This window comes from Silurus aristotelis (genome assembly GCF_946808225.1).
Source record: "Silurus aristotelis genome assembly, chromosome: 6".
NCBI classification, from domain to species: Eukaryota; Metazoa; Chordata; class Actinopteri; order Siluriformes; family Siluridae; genus Silurus; species Silurus aristotelis.
The window spans coordinates 18,717,378-18,739,124 of NC_139579.1; the positions used below are offsets into that span (position 1 = coordinate 18,717,378).

General features: G+C 37.6%; 1 protein-coding gene across 2 annotated transcripts in view; it reads right to left on the minus strand.

Moving 5' to 3' along the window:
• The window catches only part of slc35f4 (solute carrier family 35 member F4), a 36,037-nt gene that overhangs the window by 4,082 nt on the left and 10,208 nt on the right, over positions 1–21,747 (minus strand). The window contains exons 1-5 of one of the 2 annotated variants that reach the window (XM_083543709.1): positions 19,934–20,370; positions 5,672–5,972; positions 3,457–3,676; positions 350–475; positions 55–247 (exon numbers count right to left, since the gene is read on the minus strand). In XM_083543709.1, the coding sequence (XP_083399835.1) occupies positions 55–247; positions 350–475; positions 3,457–3,676; positions 5,672–5,972; positions 19,934–20,009 (916 nt within the window). In that variant the 5' untranslated portion in view covers positions 20,010–20,370. Of the gene's footprint in view, positions 1–54; positions 248–349; positions 476–3,456; positions 3,677–5,671; positions 5,973–19,933; positions 20,371–21,747 lie in introns of those variants that run through there. The other variant, XM_083543708.1, reaches the window with a different exon arrangement.

Consider the following 21,747-nt stretch of genomic DNA (forward strand, 5'->3'; position numbering starts at 1 on the left):
ATTTGGACCCCCCCTGCATTTAACTAAAAGTTTTAAATGGTTGTGTTTGCTCACCCAGCCACAGGCTGGCCACGCCACACAGGTAACCCCATGGCAAAGAGGACAAAGAGCCCCAGTGCTCCACCCTGGTGAAGTAGAGGATGAGGGGCACACAGGAGATGAAAATCAGGTTAAAGAAGCCCATGGTGGAGAAGAAGTGAGCAACTTCTCCCAGGTTGGCACTGCCCAGGAACATCTTAAACAAAACCTGGAGGTGAAGAGATGACATGATCCTAAATATAAGAGACTACTCTGAATATTTTTTCATATATAGTTATGCTAAAAAAGCAATATTACAAACTCCACAAACCTTGTAAAGTGCTGAGGTGGAGGCCGAGCCTACTGCTAAAGCCACACCTATGATTGAGTCTCCATGGAATCCATCAGCATAGGCCATCATGACAATACCTGTGATGGCCATAATGGCAGCTACAATCTAAAAATTCAAAACAGGCAATAAAAGATCCATGAGTCTCAGTTAAAATCACTGCACCTGTAAACTAGAGAACTAATTTGACATTCAGTAAGGGTGGTGAAAATGTTATTTTACAGTATTAAACATTAGTAAAATAAGAAATGACTGCCATTTTGTTATTTATTGAGTAACCATGTAATGTTTTTAAAACCTCTCCTATACTGCACTGTGGATGTGTTGGAGTTTGGGCTCTGCAGGGTACATTAAACTAAAAAAGTTTGAGTTTTGGGGCATTTTTGCTACTCCATTCTTTATATCAGAGCGCTGCATTTGAATCACATGAAACTAGAGATACTGAGCTGACTAGCCAATACCACTATGTCAATACATTCTTATAAAATGTGTATAAACACTTTTCTCTAATGCTTCCTCTATAGTTTTGTGTGTTGATTTTAATGTACATTTAAATTTATTTTACACATTTTTAAATCTGTTGGCTTTTGAGTCAAAGTCTGTCAGTGTCGTTCTGAACTCTTAAATGTGCAGGTTTAATATATTGGCTTTGCATGAGAGGCACATAGGGTGACTTCATGGTGTTTTCTAACTGATACAAGTAATTGTTTGGTTTAGCGATAATATATTTCCATTTGTTGCACATAAATTGCATAACAAATCTGACTTGTGAGACGGGTATAAAGATAGACTTTATTAGAGCTTAACCGATTGATCGGCCGGCCGATTAATCGGGCCGATTTTGGCTTTTTTTTTATTTTTATTAATCGTCATTGGCTGATTGTGCTGCAAATTAGGCCGATTATTAGGCATGCGCATCTGACACACCAAACCGTGTGAGAGAACATAACTCTCTCATACCAACAGGTGGCAGTAGTGTCCAAAAAGGGAAACCAGGCGCGCTACAACTGTAAACATCTAAAGCAAGCAGCGTTTACACCTGCTGCAATCAATACTAACGGATTCGTCTAACCTTTTTGCATCATATCTGTTAAATTGCAAAGACAAGAACCAGAATGACAACCAGCGGGTTCCGTTTTTTTTCACGTCTGCTCATTTGCTAAGCTAATTAGCCAATAAGCCAATTAGTTCTGTTTCTTGCAGACGAGCTCCGCTGCTAATTCGCGGTCTGACAAGTCAAGGATGCGAAAAAAATAACCTTAAGCCGTAGGCGCTCAAAACAACACTGACATCCCCGACGGCCGACCGTCAGCTTGGTATGGTTCTTATCATTCGTTCTTAATCTAGCCTTATACACTATATTCCGCTGGTTAAATATGATGTTGCATTTGGTGAGAGAATGAGAATAACATTTAGAGAGAATAACATTTAGAGAGAGAATGAGAATAACATTTGGAGAGAGAATGAGAATAACATTTAGAAAGAATAACATTTGGAGAGAGAATGAGAATAACATTTAGAGAGAATAACATTTAGAGAGAGAATGAGAATAACATTTGGAGAGAGAATGAGAATAACATTTAGAGAGAATAACATTTGGAGAGAGAATGAGAATAACATTTAGAGAGAATAACATTTGGAGAGAGAATGAGAATAACATTTGGAGAGAGAACGAGAATAACATTTGGAGAGAGAATGAGAATAACATTTAGAGAGAATAACATTTGGAGAGAGAATGAGAATAACATTTGGAGAGAGAACGAGAATAACATTTGGAGAGAGAATGAGTATAACATTTGGAGAGAGAATGAAAATAACATTTAGAGAGAATAACATTTGGAGAGAGAATGAGAATAACATTTAGAGAGAATAACATTTGGAGAGAGAATGAGAATAACATTTGGAGAGAGAACGAGAATAACATTTGGAGAGAGAATGAGAATAACATTTGGAGAGAGAATGAGAATAACATTTAGAGAGTATAACATTTGGAGAGAGAATGAGGGAATCTTTTTGGAACCATATTGTTAGTGAGCCTTCAACTCGCTGTAGTTTAAGATACATGTAGGCTCAGATACCAAAACCTGGTAACAAGTCCAATGATTGGAAAAACTTGTGTTGTTCAATATATGTTTCATGTAAGCAATTTTCTGTATTACATATTATTTAAGTATTAGATTTTATTAGATGAAGGGGGAAAAGAGAAACGAATTGGCCAAAATAATCGTCATCATATATCAACCATAGGCTGCCAACCTCTACACTCTATGAACTAAAGTATTGGGACACCTGAGTTTTCCAGCCATTTGTGTTTCTTCCCCTAAACTGTTAGCATAAAGTTGGAGGCAAACAACTGCTTATCTTTGACTGCAGTAGCATTACATTTTTCCTTTCAATTGAACTAGAAGACTCAAAACTTTGCCAGCATGACAATGCCTCTGTAAAAAAAGCTCCATGAAAATAACATTTACATGATTTGGAGTGGAAGATCTTAAGTGAAGTGCTATAGTGCTCTGGCCTAAACCCTAATGTACACCTTTGGGATTAATTGGAACGCTGGCTGCACCCCAGGCCTCCTCATCCTACATCAGGACCTGAACTTTACTAATGCCCCAAATCTCCACAAGTACTCTTCAAAATCTAGTGGAACATCTTCCTAGAAGAACAGAGGTTATTATAATTGTAAATGGAAAATAAATGTGGAATAAGTACATTCATAAATCTAATCAAATAGGAATCTTATGGCCAGGTGTGCATAAACCTTTGTCTATTTAAGTCACGTCACGTCACGTCACGTCAAGTCAAGTCAAGTGAAGTTTATTTCTATAGCGCTTTTCACAACAGACATTGTCTCAAAGCAGCTTTACAGAAATTAACAGTTAAGTTGAATGGTGTGCATTTTTCCCTGATGAGCAAGCCCTGTGGCAAGGAAAAACTCCCTTATTTAGTTTACAAGATGCCATGACTTTCTGCCTCATACATTATTCTGTGCATTTTTCAATATTTGTAGGTTCATGTAACATATCGCAATGTATCATACATTTTTTGCTGTCAATTAGAGATATTTAAGAGGTACTAAAGATACAGACCCGCACACCCATGAAGCGGTCTTTGAGCACAATCCAGGACAGGAGGAAGACAAAAGCCTTGTGGCAGCAGTAGAGTGCTGAAACATCTGTGGCTGTAAGTTTCCTCAATGCCAGCACATACAGATAATTGGTCAGCGTCCATAAGATGGAGAAAGGTGCTGTTCTCTTTAGAAACAGCCTCAGTGTCATTCCTTCTTCCCCAAACAATCGACTGCACTCCCTATACAATGACATAGTAAATATAGTTAGCTATACAATTATACAGTTATAATATATATATAAAAAAAACTGCACCACAGGCACAGGAAACTTGGTGAAAACATACATTAAGATATTGTAAAATATATATATAAAAATATATATATGTAAATGAGACACTAATTTTATTTGCACATAACACTATAGTTGAATATCCATAAAATAAATGTTTTAAATGAATGCCCTTCTTTTTTTTTTTTTTAACAACCAATGGGACAATTTTATGTTTGCATACTTTATGGTAAAATATAAGGGTTTCTTTTACCCTAAACTATTCAAAATAAGGTTAGGATAAAATGAGATGACTGTCAAAACTACAAAAGATTTTAAAAAGCACTTCTAGGTCTTCCAAAAATCTTTTTTTAATTATTATTTTTTTTTAACCTGTGAAATGATAGATGAAAAAAATGTTGGCTCCCTGGGTAATGTGTCACTATAACCCAACAGTAACCCCATAGATTTGTTTAAATAATCTATCAGCATGAATCATTTAGCACTTTATATAAAGGGTTTATAACATTTAAAAGCATTGCATACACCTTTATACATGCATACAAATGCATGACATTTTTTCACTTACAATTGCAAATCTTTTAATGTTATTAGATGCTTCACAAAGTAATTAGTTTCCGTAAAGAGGAAGAATATAAACTAATGCAAACTTGAAAGCCATTACTAAAAAAAAAAACTCAAACCATGAAGTGGAACAGATATAAGAGAGAAGAAAAAAACAAACAAACAAAAACACAAGTACAATCTTCTTCTTCTTCTTTCGGCTGCTCCCATTAGGGGTCGCCACAGCGGATCATCCGTCTCCATACCACCCTGTCCTCTATATCTGCCTCTTTTACACCAACTACCTGCATGTCTTCCCTCACCACATCCATGAACCTCCTCCTTGGCCTTCCTCTTTTCCTCCTACCTGGTGGCTCCATCTTCAGCATTTTTCTACCAATATAATTCATGTCCCTTCTCTGCACATGTCCAAACCATCTCAATCTCGCCTCCCTCACCTTGTCACCAAAACATCCTACATGTGCTGTCCCTCTAATAAACTCATTTCTAAAAACACAAGTACAATAATAATGTTAATAATGGCAGCACAATATTAATAGTAATAACATTCAATACCACCATAATTTGTTGTGCGGGTGTGCATATGTGTGTGTGTGCATGTCTGTGTGTGTTTATGTGGTTTAGCACTGCACTTGGCCACTAAGGTAAACACATGATGGTGAGATTGCAGGTAAGTATATGAGTGGTGTCCAGACAAAATTGAATTAAGTGGCCATTAAGGCAGACAGTTTTCCTATTCATATAAAGTGAATTTTGCAGTGAGAGAGACTGATGGTATTCTTTGATCCAATTCCTCAGGCTAAGTTTTCTTTGTGTATGGGGTAAGAAGTACTCTGCTTCTTTTCTAAGTGATATGAATTCCTGCTGTGTCTCCAAGCAGATGGGGCAGGGTGGATCAGAAGGAGGGATGATTGACTAGTGAGTTTTTGGCTTTTTCATGGGTGTGCTTTAGTAAAAAATTACAATTTGATTAATTTGTTTAGTTTAAGGGCACTACAACTATTATTTATAGCTGATATATAAGTAAACTTGCATTGGAATGATGTTTTATAGCAGGGGTCACCAAACTATGGCTCGCCAGACCAAATAAGGCCTGCCCCAACATTTGGCACTAGCATTTGGAGAACAAAGCATCAGGTGACAGAGTTTAAATTCATGAAAATAAACTTTGTTAAGGGTTAAAGTAAAAGAAATGTAGTAATTCTATCAGTAAGTGGTCAGTTCTTTTTATAGAAACATTCATTTTAATTAAAAGCAACAAAATCTGAATACTGCCTGTGGGTTGTGGGCTGAATTCCATTAAATAGCTGACACCAAATTCTTTATCTTTTCACTTCCCCTTTATTGCATTCCCAGTTAATCTCATTAATCTCAAACTCACCTAAATTTTTGAATGGGTGTTTGCTTTTCTCTTGTGATGGCCACATGGCCAGAGTAGTAGAGAGGAAAGAAGAGGATGTTCCAATTGGTGCTGAACCAGGAGATGAAGAAAGGGCAAGAGAAGGACTTAAAAGTCCACTGCACCACCTGAGTGGTGCCCACCCAGGATGAGGAAACACACAGGACCAACAGCAGGCCGCCGATGACCTTCAGAACTACGTTGGCACAGGTCTGATAGGCGGTGACTTCGCCGCTCGTCTCACTGGCTGGAGTCTCGATGTGGGAGTCCGAACCTTCATCTCCTACAGATTACACAATATTATCAAATGATTACAACTTGCACCAGTTTTTAACATATTATACCCATTGTTTTTTTTTTTATTATTATTATTACAGACAATAAAGCTCTCAGAAGGGTTAAAAATACAAAAAAGACATAGTAGTTATTAGAAAAAGAAACCTAGAATTGAACCCATTGAGCATTACAAATCTTCAATGCTGAAAAAGCTGCATCTGTCCCTGGTGTCTCTCTGAGCTTGGGAAGGATATACTGATCAATACCTTGCAGTGTCAGTTACCTGCAGGTAAAGCACTAATGGCAGGTAAAAATTGCCTACATGGCACAGTCCAAGCTTACAGTATGTCAAAAATAGCTCCACGGGGTCATGAAGCAGCACCACTACGATCTCAAAATGGAACTTAATAATAAAGGCATAACTGCCAAGTTAACCAGGTCACATATCCTGTTAAACATAAAATTATTCATGTTTATCTGTTCTTCTAATTTTATACAAAAATCTATTGAGTTACTGTAGACTTACTGTCAGACTGGCAATTCTCCAATGACCTCTCTTATCAGCAAGGCATTTCTATGTGCACTCTGTCACTTGCTGGAGGTTTTAATATAATAATAATAATGGAATAGCCAGAATAGAATAGCCTTTATTTGTCACATATACATTACAGCACAGTGAAATGTTGTTCTTCGCATATCCCAGCTTGCTTGGAAGCTGGGGTCAGAGCGCAGGGTCGGCCATAGTACGGCGCCCCTGGAGCACACAGAGGGTTAAGGGCCTTGCTCAAGGGCCCAAGAGTGGCAGCTTGGCAATACCGGGGCTTGAACCCCCGACCTTCCGATCAGTAATCCAGCACCTTAACCACTGGAGCCACCACTCCCCTTTTCCACCACTCCCCTTTTAAATAGGTTTTCTATTCTGTTCGTTGATGTGAATGTTACCTAAAGCTCGTGAAGATTATCGTGAAGATTATAATTATAAGTCTCCCATTGCGTCTGCTGACAATAAAACACTCATTTAAAGTCTCTGCACAATCTGAATCAGTAATAAGTTTCACATAGATCTGCATTTGTTTAATTTAAGAGCTATTATTTTCATTCTGTGTGGTCTATGGTACTGTTTATCAATCTTGGTTGCCAGAGAACCCCCTGTCCTGCACATGTTATTCTTTCCCTTCTTGTAACACACCCACTTCAGTAAGGCCTGTTAATGAGCTGATTAGTTGGAAGTGGTTTGGGAACCTGTTGTCTATGACAAAAATAGCAAAGCTACTGTAAGGTGTTCAAGCTACAGAAACATTTGTTTGACGCTGGATCTTAAAATAGCACAATGCCATGTTAAAGTGAGAAATAGCCCACACAAGTGTTTTGAGCTATATGATGTAGCTTCCCGTTGTTTACTTGTTTGCCGAGGATTTTCGTGTTTGTGTGGGCGTTTTAAATCTTTACTGTTTTCGATGTCTCACCTTAAATTATCTTAAATTATCATTTTGATTTCCTGTATTCTCTACTTTCTGTCGGCTGTGTTACTCTTTTTTTTTTGTTAGAAGGGCACTGTATTCCCTGTTTTAAAGCAGTGAGTGGAGGCCATTCACTTCGGAACTGAGAACACACACTACAGTAACCACATTAAAGTACGTCATTTCTCTGGTATGGCAAGCATCCAGCTCATTCTGTGTGTGGAGTGTGAAATGTATAATCAGTCTTTTTCCATCGTTAGCGATAATTTTATCTGTGAGAAGTGTAAGTAAGTTAGCCCTTTGATGGAGAATCTCCTAGCATTAGAGGAGCACATCCAGAGTCTAAAGAGAATTAGTGAGTGTGAGAACAATCCAGGTTCTGCAAGGGAAGTCTGGATGCTCTAGGTGGAGTTAGGATACCCTCGACTCCGGCATTAGAGCCCTCGCAGTGGGGAGAGTGGGTGATGACTCTGTGACATACTAGCAAAGCTAATGCTATGGCTCTTTTACAGGAGCACCATTTCTCTCTGCTTCAGGTATCCAACAGGTTTGCTCTCCTCAGTGAAGCACCTGCTGAGAAACCTGAAAGAGCTCTGTTTATAGGGGCACCAGCAGCACAGGTTAGGTGTATACTAGGAGCCAGGGTGCCAGACATAGCAGGTCAGCTTAAGTTTCTAAGAAAGCATAGTCAAGTCAAGTCAAGAACGTTTTTAATTTCTACCATATATAGCTGATGCAGTACACAGTGAAATGAGACAATGTTTCTCCAGACTTTTGGTGCTACATTAAACAACATAGAGCTACATCACACAACATAAAGCTACGTAACAGAACACAGAGCAAGGACTAAAGTAAGTGTCGCCACATAAAGTGCATGGTGTGCAACCGTGTGTAAACAGTGCAGACAAAAAACAGTGCAGACAGACAACACAAGACAGTGTGGGACAGATACACAAAACACAGAATACAAAATAGCACCAACCAGTAAACCTATTGTATACTATGATTACACAGTAATGTGCAAAAGAGGACTATAAACAAGAGTGCATTTGTAAACATAAACACAATGTAGTGCAAAAACAGCAGTAGCAGCAGACAAGAGGTGCAAAACAGCATGTAACAGTATAATATGATTAAATATAAATATAATATGGGTGGTGGAATGGATTGAGATGAGTAATTAGTGTGTGTTGAGTTCAGGTGGTAATAGTTCAGTAACACACATTTGAGTGAGTGTGTGTGGGTGCTATGTACAGTTCAGTTCTGTGTGTTGAGGAACCTGATGACTTGAGGGGGAAAAAATGTTGCACAGTGTGGATGTGAGACCCGAATGCTTCAGAACCCCTTCCCTGATGGCAGGAGGGTAAAGAGTGGGTGTGAGGGGTGTGTGGGGTCGTCCACAATGCGGTTGTTGTTAAATGTCTGTGATAGAGGGGAAAGAGATTCCTATCTTCTTTGCTGTTTGTCTGTCTTCTGCTGTCTGTCTGTGCGATCTGAGACGGTGCTGTTCCCAAACCAGGCAGTGATGCAGCTACTAAGGATGTTCTCAATGGTCCCTCTGTAAAACATGGTTAGGATAGGGGGAGGGAGATGAGCTTTCCTTAGCTTTCTCAAGAAGTAGAGGCTGGGCTTGCTGGGTTTTCTGGGTGATCGAGCTGGCGTTTAGTGACCAGATGAAGTTCTCCTAAAGTCAACAACCATCTCTTTGGTTTTGTCAATGTTCAGAGACAAGTTGTTGGCTCTTCACCAAGCTGTTAACTGTTTGACCTCTTCTCTGTATGCTGATTCGTCATGGTTGCTGATGAGACCCACCACGGTCGTGTCATCTGCGAACTTGATGATGTGATTCGAGCTGTGCATTACTACTTAGTTATTATTACTGAGTCAGCAGAGTGAATAGTAGTGGGCTGAGCACACAGCCCTGAGGGGCTCCAGTGCTCAGTGTAGTGGTGCTGTTCCCAATCCAGACTAACTGAGGTCTCCCAGTCAGGAAGTCCAGGATCCAGTTCTGGAGGGAAGTGTTCAGGCCCAGTAGGCTCAGCTTCTAAATTAGAAGCTGAAGGATGATTGTGTTGAATGCTGAACTGAAGTCTATGAACAGCATTTGTTTGTAAGAGTCCTTATTGTCCAGGTGGGTAAGGGCCAGATGGAGGGTCGTAGAGATGGCATCGTCTGTGGAATGGTTTGGATCATACGCAAAATGCATAAGGTCCAGTGAGGGTGGAAGCTTGGTTTTAAAGAGCCTCATGATGAGCTTCTCGAAGCACTTTATTATGATGGGTGTAAGTGTGATGGGATGATAGTCATTGAGGCAGGAGACTGTAGACTTTTTCGGCGTGAAGATGATGTTCGGTGTCTCGAGGCATGTAGGAACAAAGGTGTTGTTTAGGGATATGTTGAAGATGTTGGTGAAGACATCCGTTGTGCCGGGAAGTTTAGCCCTTGCTGTTTTTAATGCCATCTTGTCCCCTGCCCTGAAAGCGAAGTCTTTAGATTTTAGCAGCGCACACACATTCACGGTTTCTCGTTGGAGAGTGTAGTGATGGACTTGGAGATGGTCACGTCATCAACACACTTGCTGATGTAGCTGGTCACTGATGATGTTTGCCTTTGGTTGCAACATTATAGAGAGTTGTAAATTAGTGAAGGCAATGTTCTATGCTTTAATATGCTCTGGCCATCCCAATCAGGCGTGGCGATGGAGCTTACAGCAGCTTATAGTAGCTGAACTGCTGGATGTCCGAATTGTGTTTCAAAAACAATGTGGGTTTTAAAGATAATTAGAGTTATTTTGAGGGCAAGTTTGGCCTGTTATGGCAGGACGGTATCCATCCCACTCGGGAAGGTGCTGTTCTCATTTCTTGTAGTATAAGTCATAGTCTCAGAAAAGCACTAGTTAACCAGTGACAATCCAGAGCCAAGGCCAGAGAGCAGACAAACAGACTAAACCGACAGTCTGCTAGCTGCATGGAGTTGTCACACAAGGGCCACCAAATTGAGACTGTGATTGTCTCCCAAGCAACTTGTAACTTGATTAACATTAAATTAAAAAAGGCTAAATGCACAGCCAGAACATCTGATCTAAAAATAGGATTGTTGAATATTAGAACTATCAAGTAAAAAGGGCTGACTATAAACAAAACTATTACAGACCAATATTTTAATGTAATGTGTTTGACAGAAACATGGATTAAACCAAACAAATTTTTAGCATAAAGTAAGCTAGTCCTCCTGGGTATAGTTACAGTTCAGTCTAAATAAAAGAAGAGGTGGCTGTGTTGCAGCTATTTATAATAATAATCTAAGCATTACACAAAAAACTAAACACAAATGTAACACATTTGAAGTTCTTTACAACAACATAAAATATTTAGCATCCAAAAACAAGTCTAGTCAGTCAGTTCCATTAATTCCTATTTATAGATTTTCAGGGCAAATTTAATCACAAATCTTGCTACTTCTTTAGACAAAGCATTAATTGTTGGTGACTTTAATATTAATTTAGAAAATCAGGAAGACACCTTAAGAACAGCAGTTGTGTCCATTCTAGATTCAGTAGGAATTAATCGGAATGTTATTGGTCCCAATTATAGTGGTGGAAACACTTGATTTAATACTAATAATAAAAATAATAAAAAAAATAGTCATAATTCCATAGTATGAAGCTATTTCAGATCAATACCTTATCTCTTTTAAAATCTGCCTGTCATAGCATAAGTACCTCGCCACGTTACCATGTTAAGCATACATTCACCTCAACTACTGCAGCAAGTTTTATCAATAATCTTCTGGAGTTAAATTAATTAGATCTCCGTATCGTGACAGTATTTCAAATAACATAGAAAGAGCCTAAACTATGAAAAAGCTCTTAGTAATGCTAGATCAGCATATTTCTCTACCCTCATAAAAAATAACAAGCATAATAATAGATTTTTATTCAGTACTGTAGCAAAATTAACAGGGAATAAAAGCACTGCACTAACATGAAAACTTACAATAGGTAGTAATGATTTCATAAACTTTTTCAATAATAAAATAGAAAACATCAAGCAAAAAATCCAGACGGTTAATATAAATAAATACTATTATATAAATAACCCTGTAGATAATAGGGTAAATATAACAGATCATCAGTTACACAGTTTAACTCCTATTCAAGAGAATGACAATTTAATTTATTTCCTCATCAAAATCATCAACTTGTATTCTCGATCCCTTGCCTACAAGCTCAATAAACAGATAATTCCAGAAGTAACTAAAGCTGTTGTAAAAATAATAAACTCTTCTATAATTGGTTATGTATCTAAATTTTTAAAACTGGCAGTTATCAACCCCTTAATTGACCCTTGTCAGCTGTCCAACTATAGGCCAATATCAAATCTCCTCTCTATCTCCAAGATTCTAGAAAATGTTGTAACACAGCAGTTATGCTCACACCTACCGTAATTTCCGGACTATAAAGCGCACCCTTATATAAGCCGCACCCACTGAATTAGACAAATATTTTTATTTTTAACATAAATAAGCCGCGCCTGTCTACACTAATGTACTTTACACAGGCTTTAACGAAAGACACATTACACACGGTGTAACGGGTAAAATATGTTGCGCTTCTATTAGGAGCATAGCGGAATTTTGGAAAAAGACCGGCACTGCATTCTTCCGGTATTACTGCATGTGTGGAGACCGAGGATTATGACCTATTTATTTTCTAAAGCTCATTTCTAAGTTTCTTTGACTAACCCATAACGCTGTTGCAAAGAAAAATAAAAAAGCACGAGTTTTGGAAACCTGTCTGTGCTTATATGATTTCTGTTGCAACTGGAGTTACCGAGCTCTACCTTCACCCAGACTCAACGTGCTACAACGGCTTGTATCTAAACAGTAGCCGACCAAGTAAGTCATTGTTCACTGTCTTCCGCCTTCCTTTCACAACTACAGGTATGAGCGGTCACTCGGTCGATTTTTTTGCTTTGTTACACGAGCAAAAAATTGAGGTACGAGCTGGAGACGCCGCTGCAAGATGGCGAAGCGAAGCCAGAAAGCAAAGATTGTGACGAAAATTAAAATAAGCAAAGAAGAAAAAGTTTACATTTTAAAGTTTAGGGATACGTAGTGTACAGGAGTATAGTAAAAAAACTAGTTTTCCCTCTGCCTCCGCTTATCACCACTACCCCCCCTCTACACACACACACACACACACACACACACACACCCCACCGGCGTTTTCGTTAGCTCAAGTCGTCTCATCTCCACGGAAAATACACTGAAAAAACCTTATTATATCTTTACATACTCTTTTTATTATGTTTTTATACAAGATTTGTTATTTAGAAATGTATTTTCCAATTTATTAACGTGAAACATAAAAACAGTTTTTCAATATGAAAAACTAATTTAATGTGCGAGCAAATTGAGATACGAGCTCGTCCACGGAACGAATTAAACTCGTAAGTCAATGTACCTCTGTATTTCTCTGGGAAGTTTATCACACAGGTGAGGTGCGTTTTTTCGTTTCCGTTCGGAAATTTGATTGGTCTAATGTTATGGGGTTCAGTTTTTTTGGCTTGAAGTTTGTGAAACCAGGAAAAATCCATAAATTAGCCGCTTCGTTGCTTAAGCCGTGGGGTTTAAAACGTGGGAAAAAAAAGCGGCTTATAGTCCGAAAAATACGGTAAATAAGTGGTAAATTACCTGCTATTGGCCTCTGATCAGGGTTGTGTCTCCTTACTTGTTTTGCTCGACCTTAGTGCAGCTTTTGTCACCATTGATCATAATTTTCTCCTAGCTAGAATAAAAAATATTGTTGGAATAAAGGTAACAGCTCTCTTAAGTCTTAAGCCGGCTTAAGTCTTATTTGACTGATCGCTTTTAGTTTGTTGATATTTATGGTGTGTTCTCTACACTTTCTGAAGTAACGTTTGGTCTTCCGCAAGGATCTGTCTGAGGCCCAGTGCTTTTCTCTTTATATATGTCGCCTCTGGGTGAAATTTTACGTAACATGGTATTAGCTTCCATTGCTATGCTGATGATATAGAGTTGTATATTTCAGCAAAGCCAGATGAGAGAGATCAGCTTAACAATGTTGAGGAGTTTATAAAATACATTAGACAGTGGATGCTTGATAACTTCCTTCTAATCAACTCGGATAAAATGGAATTACTTTTATTAGGACCACATGCAGTTAGAAGTAAACTTTCGGATTACGTAGCATCTCTATATGGTCTTTCCATCTCAGTGTGTACAGCAGTCAAAGACCTTGGTGTAATTATTGTACTCTACTCTAGTCTTTCATTTGAGGCTCAAGTGAATTACATTAACAGGATAGCCTTCTTTTCACCTTAGAAATATTGCTATAATTATAAATATGTTGGTACAGGATGCCGAAAAACTAGTTCATGCTTTTGTTACCTCTATATGAGACTACTGTAACATTTTGTCTGGGTGTTCGAGTAAGTGCATAAGACTAAGCTTCAGTTAGTCCAGAATGCAGCAGCAAGAGTCCTTTACTAGATCTAGAAAATATGACCACATCACCACTGTTGTAACAATTAAATCTCGCATTGATTATAAAATACTACTATGGATGTATTAAGCAATTAACGGTCTCACTCCGCAGTATCTGAGTAAACTATACCACTCTGTACCAATTATGATCCCCACACCTACTTATATCAAAGAAGTACAGACTATTTGTTGGTACCTCAAACAATTAAGACAACAGCAGGGGAAACAGCCTTTTATTTAGTGTTCAGGATTTAAACACAGTTTCAGTGTTCAAGTCGAGGCTAAAAATATTTATTTAGTCAAGCCTTTTATTGGTAAGTTTTTCTTAGGTAAAGGAGCAGATCTGGAGGGATCATGGAAATAAAGTGTTCAGTGAACTGGGATTAGTATGCTGTTGTCTCCTCACTCTCACACGTTCACACGGACAGTGGTGTTGCGGGCCATCTCACAAGTCTTGCCAGAGTCCCCAGCTGCACAGTGTCTAACTTTTATACAATAATAAGAATGTTTAATAATCCATATCTTTCTCTCTCTCTCATTCTCTGACCAGTGTTCCTGCTCCTCTCCTCTCTTTGGATCTGCCGGCTTTGCCCCATCCTGCCTCTGGATGGTGTTCTCTTCGACTGGAGGCCACTCTGTCCAGCTGGGGATGGTTTCACATCAACTGCCTGGGGATCCATGAAATTACGGAGTAACACAGGAGCTTTAAGGATGGATTTGGACTGTACTTAATTTCAATGGTCTGCTATACTGACTCAGGAATACAGTTTACATTTGATCATCACTGCACACCTTAACATCGTTTAGCTGTAACAAATGGACATTCTGTGCCACAAGGATGAGGATGGGTTCCCTTTTGGGTCTGCTTCCTCTCAATGTTTCTTCCTCGTGCCATTTTAGGGAGGTTTTCCTTGCCACAGTCACCACCAGCTTGCTCATTTGGGACAAACTTAAACTTATAAAGAACAATCTTATTCATTCTTTCTTACCACATTATCTGTGGTAACCATGTTATCCATTGTTAAAAGCGCTATAAAAATTTAAAGTTAATTGAAAATAGCTTGTTGAAATAAGTTAATTGGAAAAACAAACCCAAATAAATTTCTCCATGACCATGTCCTCCTATAGTTTATACGACCAAATGTTGGCCTATTTATATAAAACACATCCCAACCCAGAAACTCTATGGCATTTCGTGACTGTAATACATACCCACACCGCTCAGTTTTAAAAGGCAGTTGTTTTTATGCATTCTATTCTTATTTCTAATCAGTGGTCAGGGGCAAGCTACCTAAAATCTTTAACCTTGCCATCCCTATATGTGTACCAAATACAGCATTACTTAGTCATATATACACATTATAAATACTGGAAACCATATATAGTTACATATTTTTATCTCTTTATATATCTTATTATATACTATATCTAATTAACTTAGCAAAAGATTTAATAAAAGAATCAGTAAAATGTAGAAAAGGTCACAGCAAAACAGGAACAATCTACTAAAGATTCCTGGGCCCTGTTTTGCTTATTCTCTGCTTATTCCTTCATATCAACATGCAACCACTGTTTCTATATTATATACCTTCACCTGCTAATCTCTTTTTTTTATTTTTTTTTTATTTATGAGATAGAATAACTTTGACTATTTTTCCTTGCATATATTTGAAATCGAACTAAGTCAGACACACAAATAATATGTTAAAATGTAACAAAGCCAACAGTTAAGCCTATGAGCTTTAAGGGGTTTATGTTTGAAAATGTCATGATTTCTTGCGATATTGGTTCTTTTACTCTTTAAGCAGTAACTGATGACAGACTGAACAGAGAGGAAGGGAGCTAGTAGCACAGAGCCAAGATCCATTTTGCAGTAGACACAGAATGATCAATTTACACCAGGCCAGGAATAAAAGATGACATGCGCTAGACCATCACTGCTAACTTGCAGTATGCTTTGTCAGCATGTGCACACACACACACACACACACACACACACACACACACACACACACACACACACACACACACACACACACACAATTGGTGGCACACACGCGAACACACACAATCGTTTTTGGTAATTCATACAGTGTTGCAATATACCAATGGGGATTACCATTATAATCAATTTAGAACAATATAACACAATAGAATGTAGAAAACATACAAACTGTTAAAAATTATGAAATGTGCAATTTTGAGAAAAACATAAGGTGGTGTTTGATGGCCGAAACACTTCTTAAAACAGAAACAAAAGACTAGAAAAGTAAGTGTTACTAAAAATACACTGCTAGAGGAACATTTTGCATCCAATTATGTTAATTGGCAACAGGTCAGTAAGCTAATTGTCCATAAAAAGAGTATCTTAGAGAGGCAGAGTATATGTAAGAGATACTGTAAGAGGTTCACCAATCTGCAAAAAAAATACTAACTACTAAAATGTATTCCAAAATTTGTGGAGCAATAATATAATAGATCTTCGGCCCCTCAGTAACTCTGCATTAAAAACAAGATTCTGTAATAAAATTCACTGCATGGGCTCAGACACATCTCCTGAAATCATATTCTCTGAAGATATGTTGCCATATCATCTACAATGCAGGGGTTTTTTTATTTATAAAGAATTTAAAATTCTTTTTGGAACGGTGTTTTACAGGATACCGTTTACACAATGTCTAAATGGAAACAGACAATCTTTTTTAAATTGGGGTTGTAAACATTCATGGTTTGCTGATGTTGATGCTATTGTACTTTGAAATAAAAAGAAATGCAACGTAAAAGTGATTTCATTAGTGGTGACAGACTTGTAGACCCTACTGTACTCTTATAAGTACATTTCCTCTGGGAGTTCTTCTATTTCATTTTTATATTTTGACATAGAACATGGGACGAAACAGTTTTTAAGATTTTTTTTGTTGTTGTTGTTGTAAGTGTTTAAAATACTAAATACTCTGTAAGTATTGGGCAGCCAGGTCAGGCATAAAGGTGTAATTTGACCTAACAAACTAACCAATTTTTTTCATGATACAATGTTTGCATAGAAAACTCAGCAAACTGAGAAAATTCTTGTATTTTTTTAATATTCTTTCACAATTTTTTGTTTTCAGATGTGTTCAAATTTTTTTATCAATGCTTTCTTAATTTATGAACACAGACAGTGTTGTACATCATTGGCAGAAAATGGAATATTAGAGTAAATAGTAATCATTTATTTACTGGGTAATTCTAATGGTTGCAAATTGGGTAAAACAAAAACTGTAACTGACCACAAAATAAACAGCAAGCATTTAGAATTAGTGAATCAATGAATGAAACATTTACAAAATATTAGTTAATATTAAGGAGAAAAAAGTGTTTATTACATTTAACTTATTGTAGCTCACTGTTAGACTTATTAATAGATTTCCTCCAACTCTTCCTTAATCTTTATCTCTTTTATTCTCTCTATCATTTTACTCTTTATCGCTACCTGTACATCATTTAATTCTACCACATGAGATAAAGGGTAGAGCAATGAAAGTAAAAAAAAAAGTCTTCTTCGGGTGGTTATTGGGTCTAGTTTAAAAAAAGTAAACAAAAAAATTCAAATTAAGGTTCTATAAAAACTCATCTAAATACAACATCTACATGTTTACCAAATAAAAACCTCCATGTTCTAAATATGCACCTACTGTTTTTCTGGTTTTCTGTGTTTCTGTCCAACATATTCATGTGTGATAGATAATAGGCACTATGCTTAAGCTTTGTCTTCATTAACTAGAAAAAAAAATTTATACTGAAATTATTGAACAAAAGTGAGGAAATCCTTCAGCTTGAGCTTTTATCATTCACAATTGCTGGTATTATAAGGTGTTCTGCTGCTATTATGATGTGTTGACTAAAGTGTTAACATGCCATTTTACCATCTAAATGATGACCATTAAATCCTTTCAGGGCACAGTTTTTTATTGAAAGATGATTGTCCTAAACAGAATTATGCCACAACAGATAATTATGGCACCAAATTGAATTAATATCCTGTACATAGTATATAGTATTTTAAGTACAACCTTCAACTTCACACTTTATGTTTTAGGTCTCTGGTACTTTAGCTCCAGTATGGAATGTCCTATTAACACGGTCTAGCAAGGAATGTCCTATTGCTGAAAATCTTAAAATCTGAGTTTTTTTGTCCTATTATGTGCAGTGCAAACACCACATCAGATGCAACATGGCACCCGTATTCTCAGCTTCACCAGTAATCCTTCCCTCATTCATCTTCAGCAACTGCTGCCAATGGAGAATTGATATTTGATCTCTGATACAGACACAATGCTGAACCATTAACTCTGTCTAAATCTGATCTGAATAAAATTCATTATTTTGGTTTGTAGCAGCAGTAACAGCAGCAGTAACAAAACTGATGAAAGCTTTATATGAACAGTTTCATTCACTGGTCTGAAATATGTAAAATATGTAAAAAAGTAAAACAGGCTTTTTTCAAGTTGGTTCAGCATTAGCGAATATAATCCTGAGCATGTAATCAGCAGTTTACTAGGCAATTCTATAAATGATTATTATTTTTTTTATTCCTCAGTTCAACTTTCAAGAATGCATGGAATTTCTACAGCATTTCAGTTCAGTACTTTGGCTTAGTTTTTAACTATCTTTTCAGTTTAGCAGACCAAAAAACGCTGCCTTTTTACTTTCTATATTTGACTTAGACTACAATTAAACTGTGCTGTAAAGTTTGTTCAGTAGTGGACTGAGACCCCTTTCCATTCAAGTTATTTTGGTTATTATAGACTACATTGTATGTGGGTAAGGAATGCTATATGAGTTTATCATAATGGGTTGCATACATCATAAAGGTTGCATGTACTTTCATCATCTCTGTCAGTATTAATTTACTGGTTAGTTCCAGGATAATTAGCCTGGATCAAGAAACAGCTAATATGGTAAACACAGATCCTTCTTTAGCCCAGTGTTCCAAAGGAACAAAAATATGACCAGTGCATAAAAAATAAAATTAAGATTCTAGATTAATGAGATTAAACCTGTAATACTGCATTTTCCTCTTGCATTTTTTTGCGCATAAATTTGAAGTTTTTTAGATTTGTGTATATTATTGTTCATTCGTGCTAGTTGGCTTTACCGTTCCTAGCAAAAAAATCAGGAATTGTAAACCAGGAATAGACAAAATGCAAAATACTGCAAATTACATTTTTTTCATTTCAAGCTTTTATTACAATAAAGGCAGGACCCAGAACAAATTAATAATCTGTTTTAATCAGATGATCCTTTTTTTGTGGACATAATAGGGTACTTGATTTATTCAAACATCTCCATCTAGGTAGTATTAACAATTTTGAGCTAATGTTAACACATTACATTTAACTAGACCATTTCTGCACTATGAGCTTTTTCTTAATCAGAGGAAATCTTACTTGTTACCATGTTTTGGCTGATGTTATGTAACGTATATACCTGGCTTGTCCTTAAATGAATAAATTAAACATATAATTAAAAAAATATTTTTACATTTGAATTACATTAATAAAAAATAAGGACTAAACTAATTACTTACTGTAGCTACTCTACAGCAAATAAAACATCATTTTTCCTATAACATTTTATAGCTACTTCTTTTTGTACCATGACAGTAGCAGCATTCAAGTGTGAATCTTTGGTATTTTTTTCTACTACTGTGTCCCTGTCCTCAGCGTGTACCCTGTCACTGAACAAATCCTGCCTACATTCTGTTCCTACATCCTGAAGTTCTAAACATCTAAATCTGCAGGAAACCAAACTTGCTATCTATAGATATGGATTTATCTATGTTTGTCACCAGCATAGGAAAATTCATGGTTAACACATACATTTTATACTAATGTTCATACATTCGTAATGTTCATAACCCACATATCCTAAAGTAAAAAGTGTCTGACACTATGTCCATATCTCTCACTCTCCTCTTTTCATTTCCCACAAGCAAAACCACAACCACAAAACTATTTACCTTCAGAGATGGGGCAGGTGAGGACCTGTGTGCTGTAAGAGCTGAGAGGAGCCACTCTAGCGGAATGTTTCTTCATCCTCCTGTGCGTCCCTGTTTCGGAAGTGTGCCTGATTTGTGTGTGTGGAGGTGTTTGTGTGTGAGTGTGTTTGAAAGAGCTACACAACTCAACTCTTCTGACAGATCCTCTTCACCTCTACGTGCATCTCTGCTTTAACTTATTCTTTCTTCACAATTTTTTTTTCTAATTTTTCTTATTGTGTATTCTTTCTCCTCCAACTGTCAACTGACTTCCACCTGTCTTTCTCCAACTCTTTCTCTGTCTCTACATATAACCATTGCCTGGCACGATGCTTCCAGAGTCACAGCTGCACTGTCATTCTTTTATCCTGTGTCTCCTAGGGAGACTGGGCTTCAAGTGTGTGTGGAACAGTGTAATCATTCTCTCTCTCTCTCTCTCTCTCTCTCTCTCTCTCTCTCTCTCTCTCTCTCTCTCTCTCTCGTGCTTCTCGCCTCTCCGCCTCCCTGGCTGCGCAATATATCCACCGCTTTGTTTGGAAGGTAACCAAGCAGCTCTAGGCTAATTATGATGGGTTTGCCCCTCTCCCATCCTGCCCGTTTGTCCCTTGCCTCTTGTCTGTCGCCTACATTGTCACATGGACCAGTAAAAAGAAATCGTAGATAATTGGAAAGTGTGCCATCTTTCTTTCTTTATTTCTTCCTTTATCATGTCTCATCTTCCCCAATCACTCTCTACCTCCTTCAGGCGCTCTTGTCCTCTACTCGAAAGTCCTCTACCCGTTACATCTGAACGAGGTCTTGCTCTGATGTTGGAGCCACTGCAGCGCTATGCTTGCCAAACCCCAGGCCTTAGGGACTCGGCAAAATCTTCCCGATAAAACATTGCGCTTTTGCTCTGTCTTGGATTACCTAAGGCATGGTCGACTATGTTGCTACTAAAGTGCTGAACAATAGAAATACTCCTCTTAAGCACTCTGAGATTCACAGATGAGTGCATAGAGTGTGGGTTTGTTAAAGACAAAGAGACATCCATATACATAGTACTGGGATAATAAAGTGAGTAAACTGGTCTCAATCACTGCTTTTGTTGGTTTTTTTTTTTTTTGCCAGGTCACACTAAGGTGTTATATACAGACTTTGCAAAACTGCTTAAAAGGTTTTATTTTCAAACTCAGTGATTTGGGCATCATGTCTGCCCAGTGCTATCTCACAGCTACAAAGTTATTAGATCCTGGGTTGGAGCTGAGAGTTTTATTCTGAACCTCCTAATGAATAGACTCTGAGCTACCACTGCATATTCATTTTTCAAACACTTAAACATTCAAGCTGGGTGATACAGAACAGATAACCTGGCATATGATCATCATTATACACTTTTATGACCAGCTGATTGTCAATACTTATATGTGCTAATCTTCTTCTTTTGGCTGCCCCTGTGTCTTCCCTTGCCACATCCATTAACCTATTCCTTGACCTTCCTCTTTTCCTCCTTCCTGGCAGCTCCATGCTCAGCATTCTCCTACCGATATACCCCATGCCCCTGCTTTCCACATGTCTAAACCATCTCAATCTTTCCTCCCTCATTTTGTCTCTACATGCTCTGTCCCTCTAATAAACTGATTTCTAATCCTGTCCATCCTCATCACTCCCAGCAAAAACCTCAACCTCAACTCTTGCAGATACCCTTCTATCACAAATCACTCCTGCCACTCTTCTCTTCTGAACTCATTTCTTTACTTCTCTAACACATGATCCATTAGTTTGCACTGTTGACCCCAGGTACCTAAACTCATATA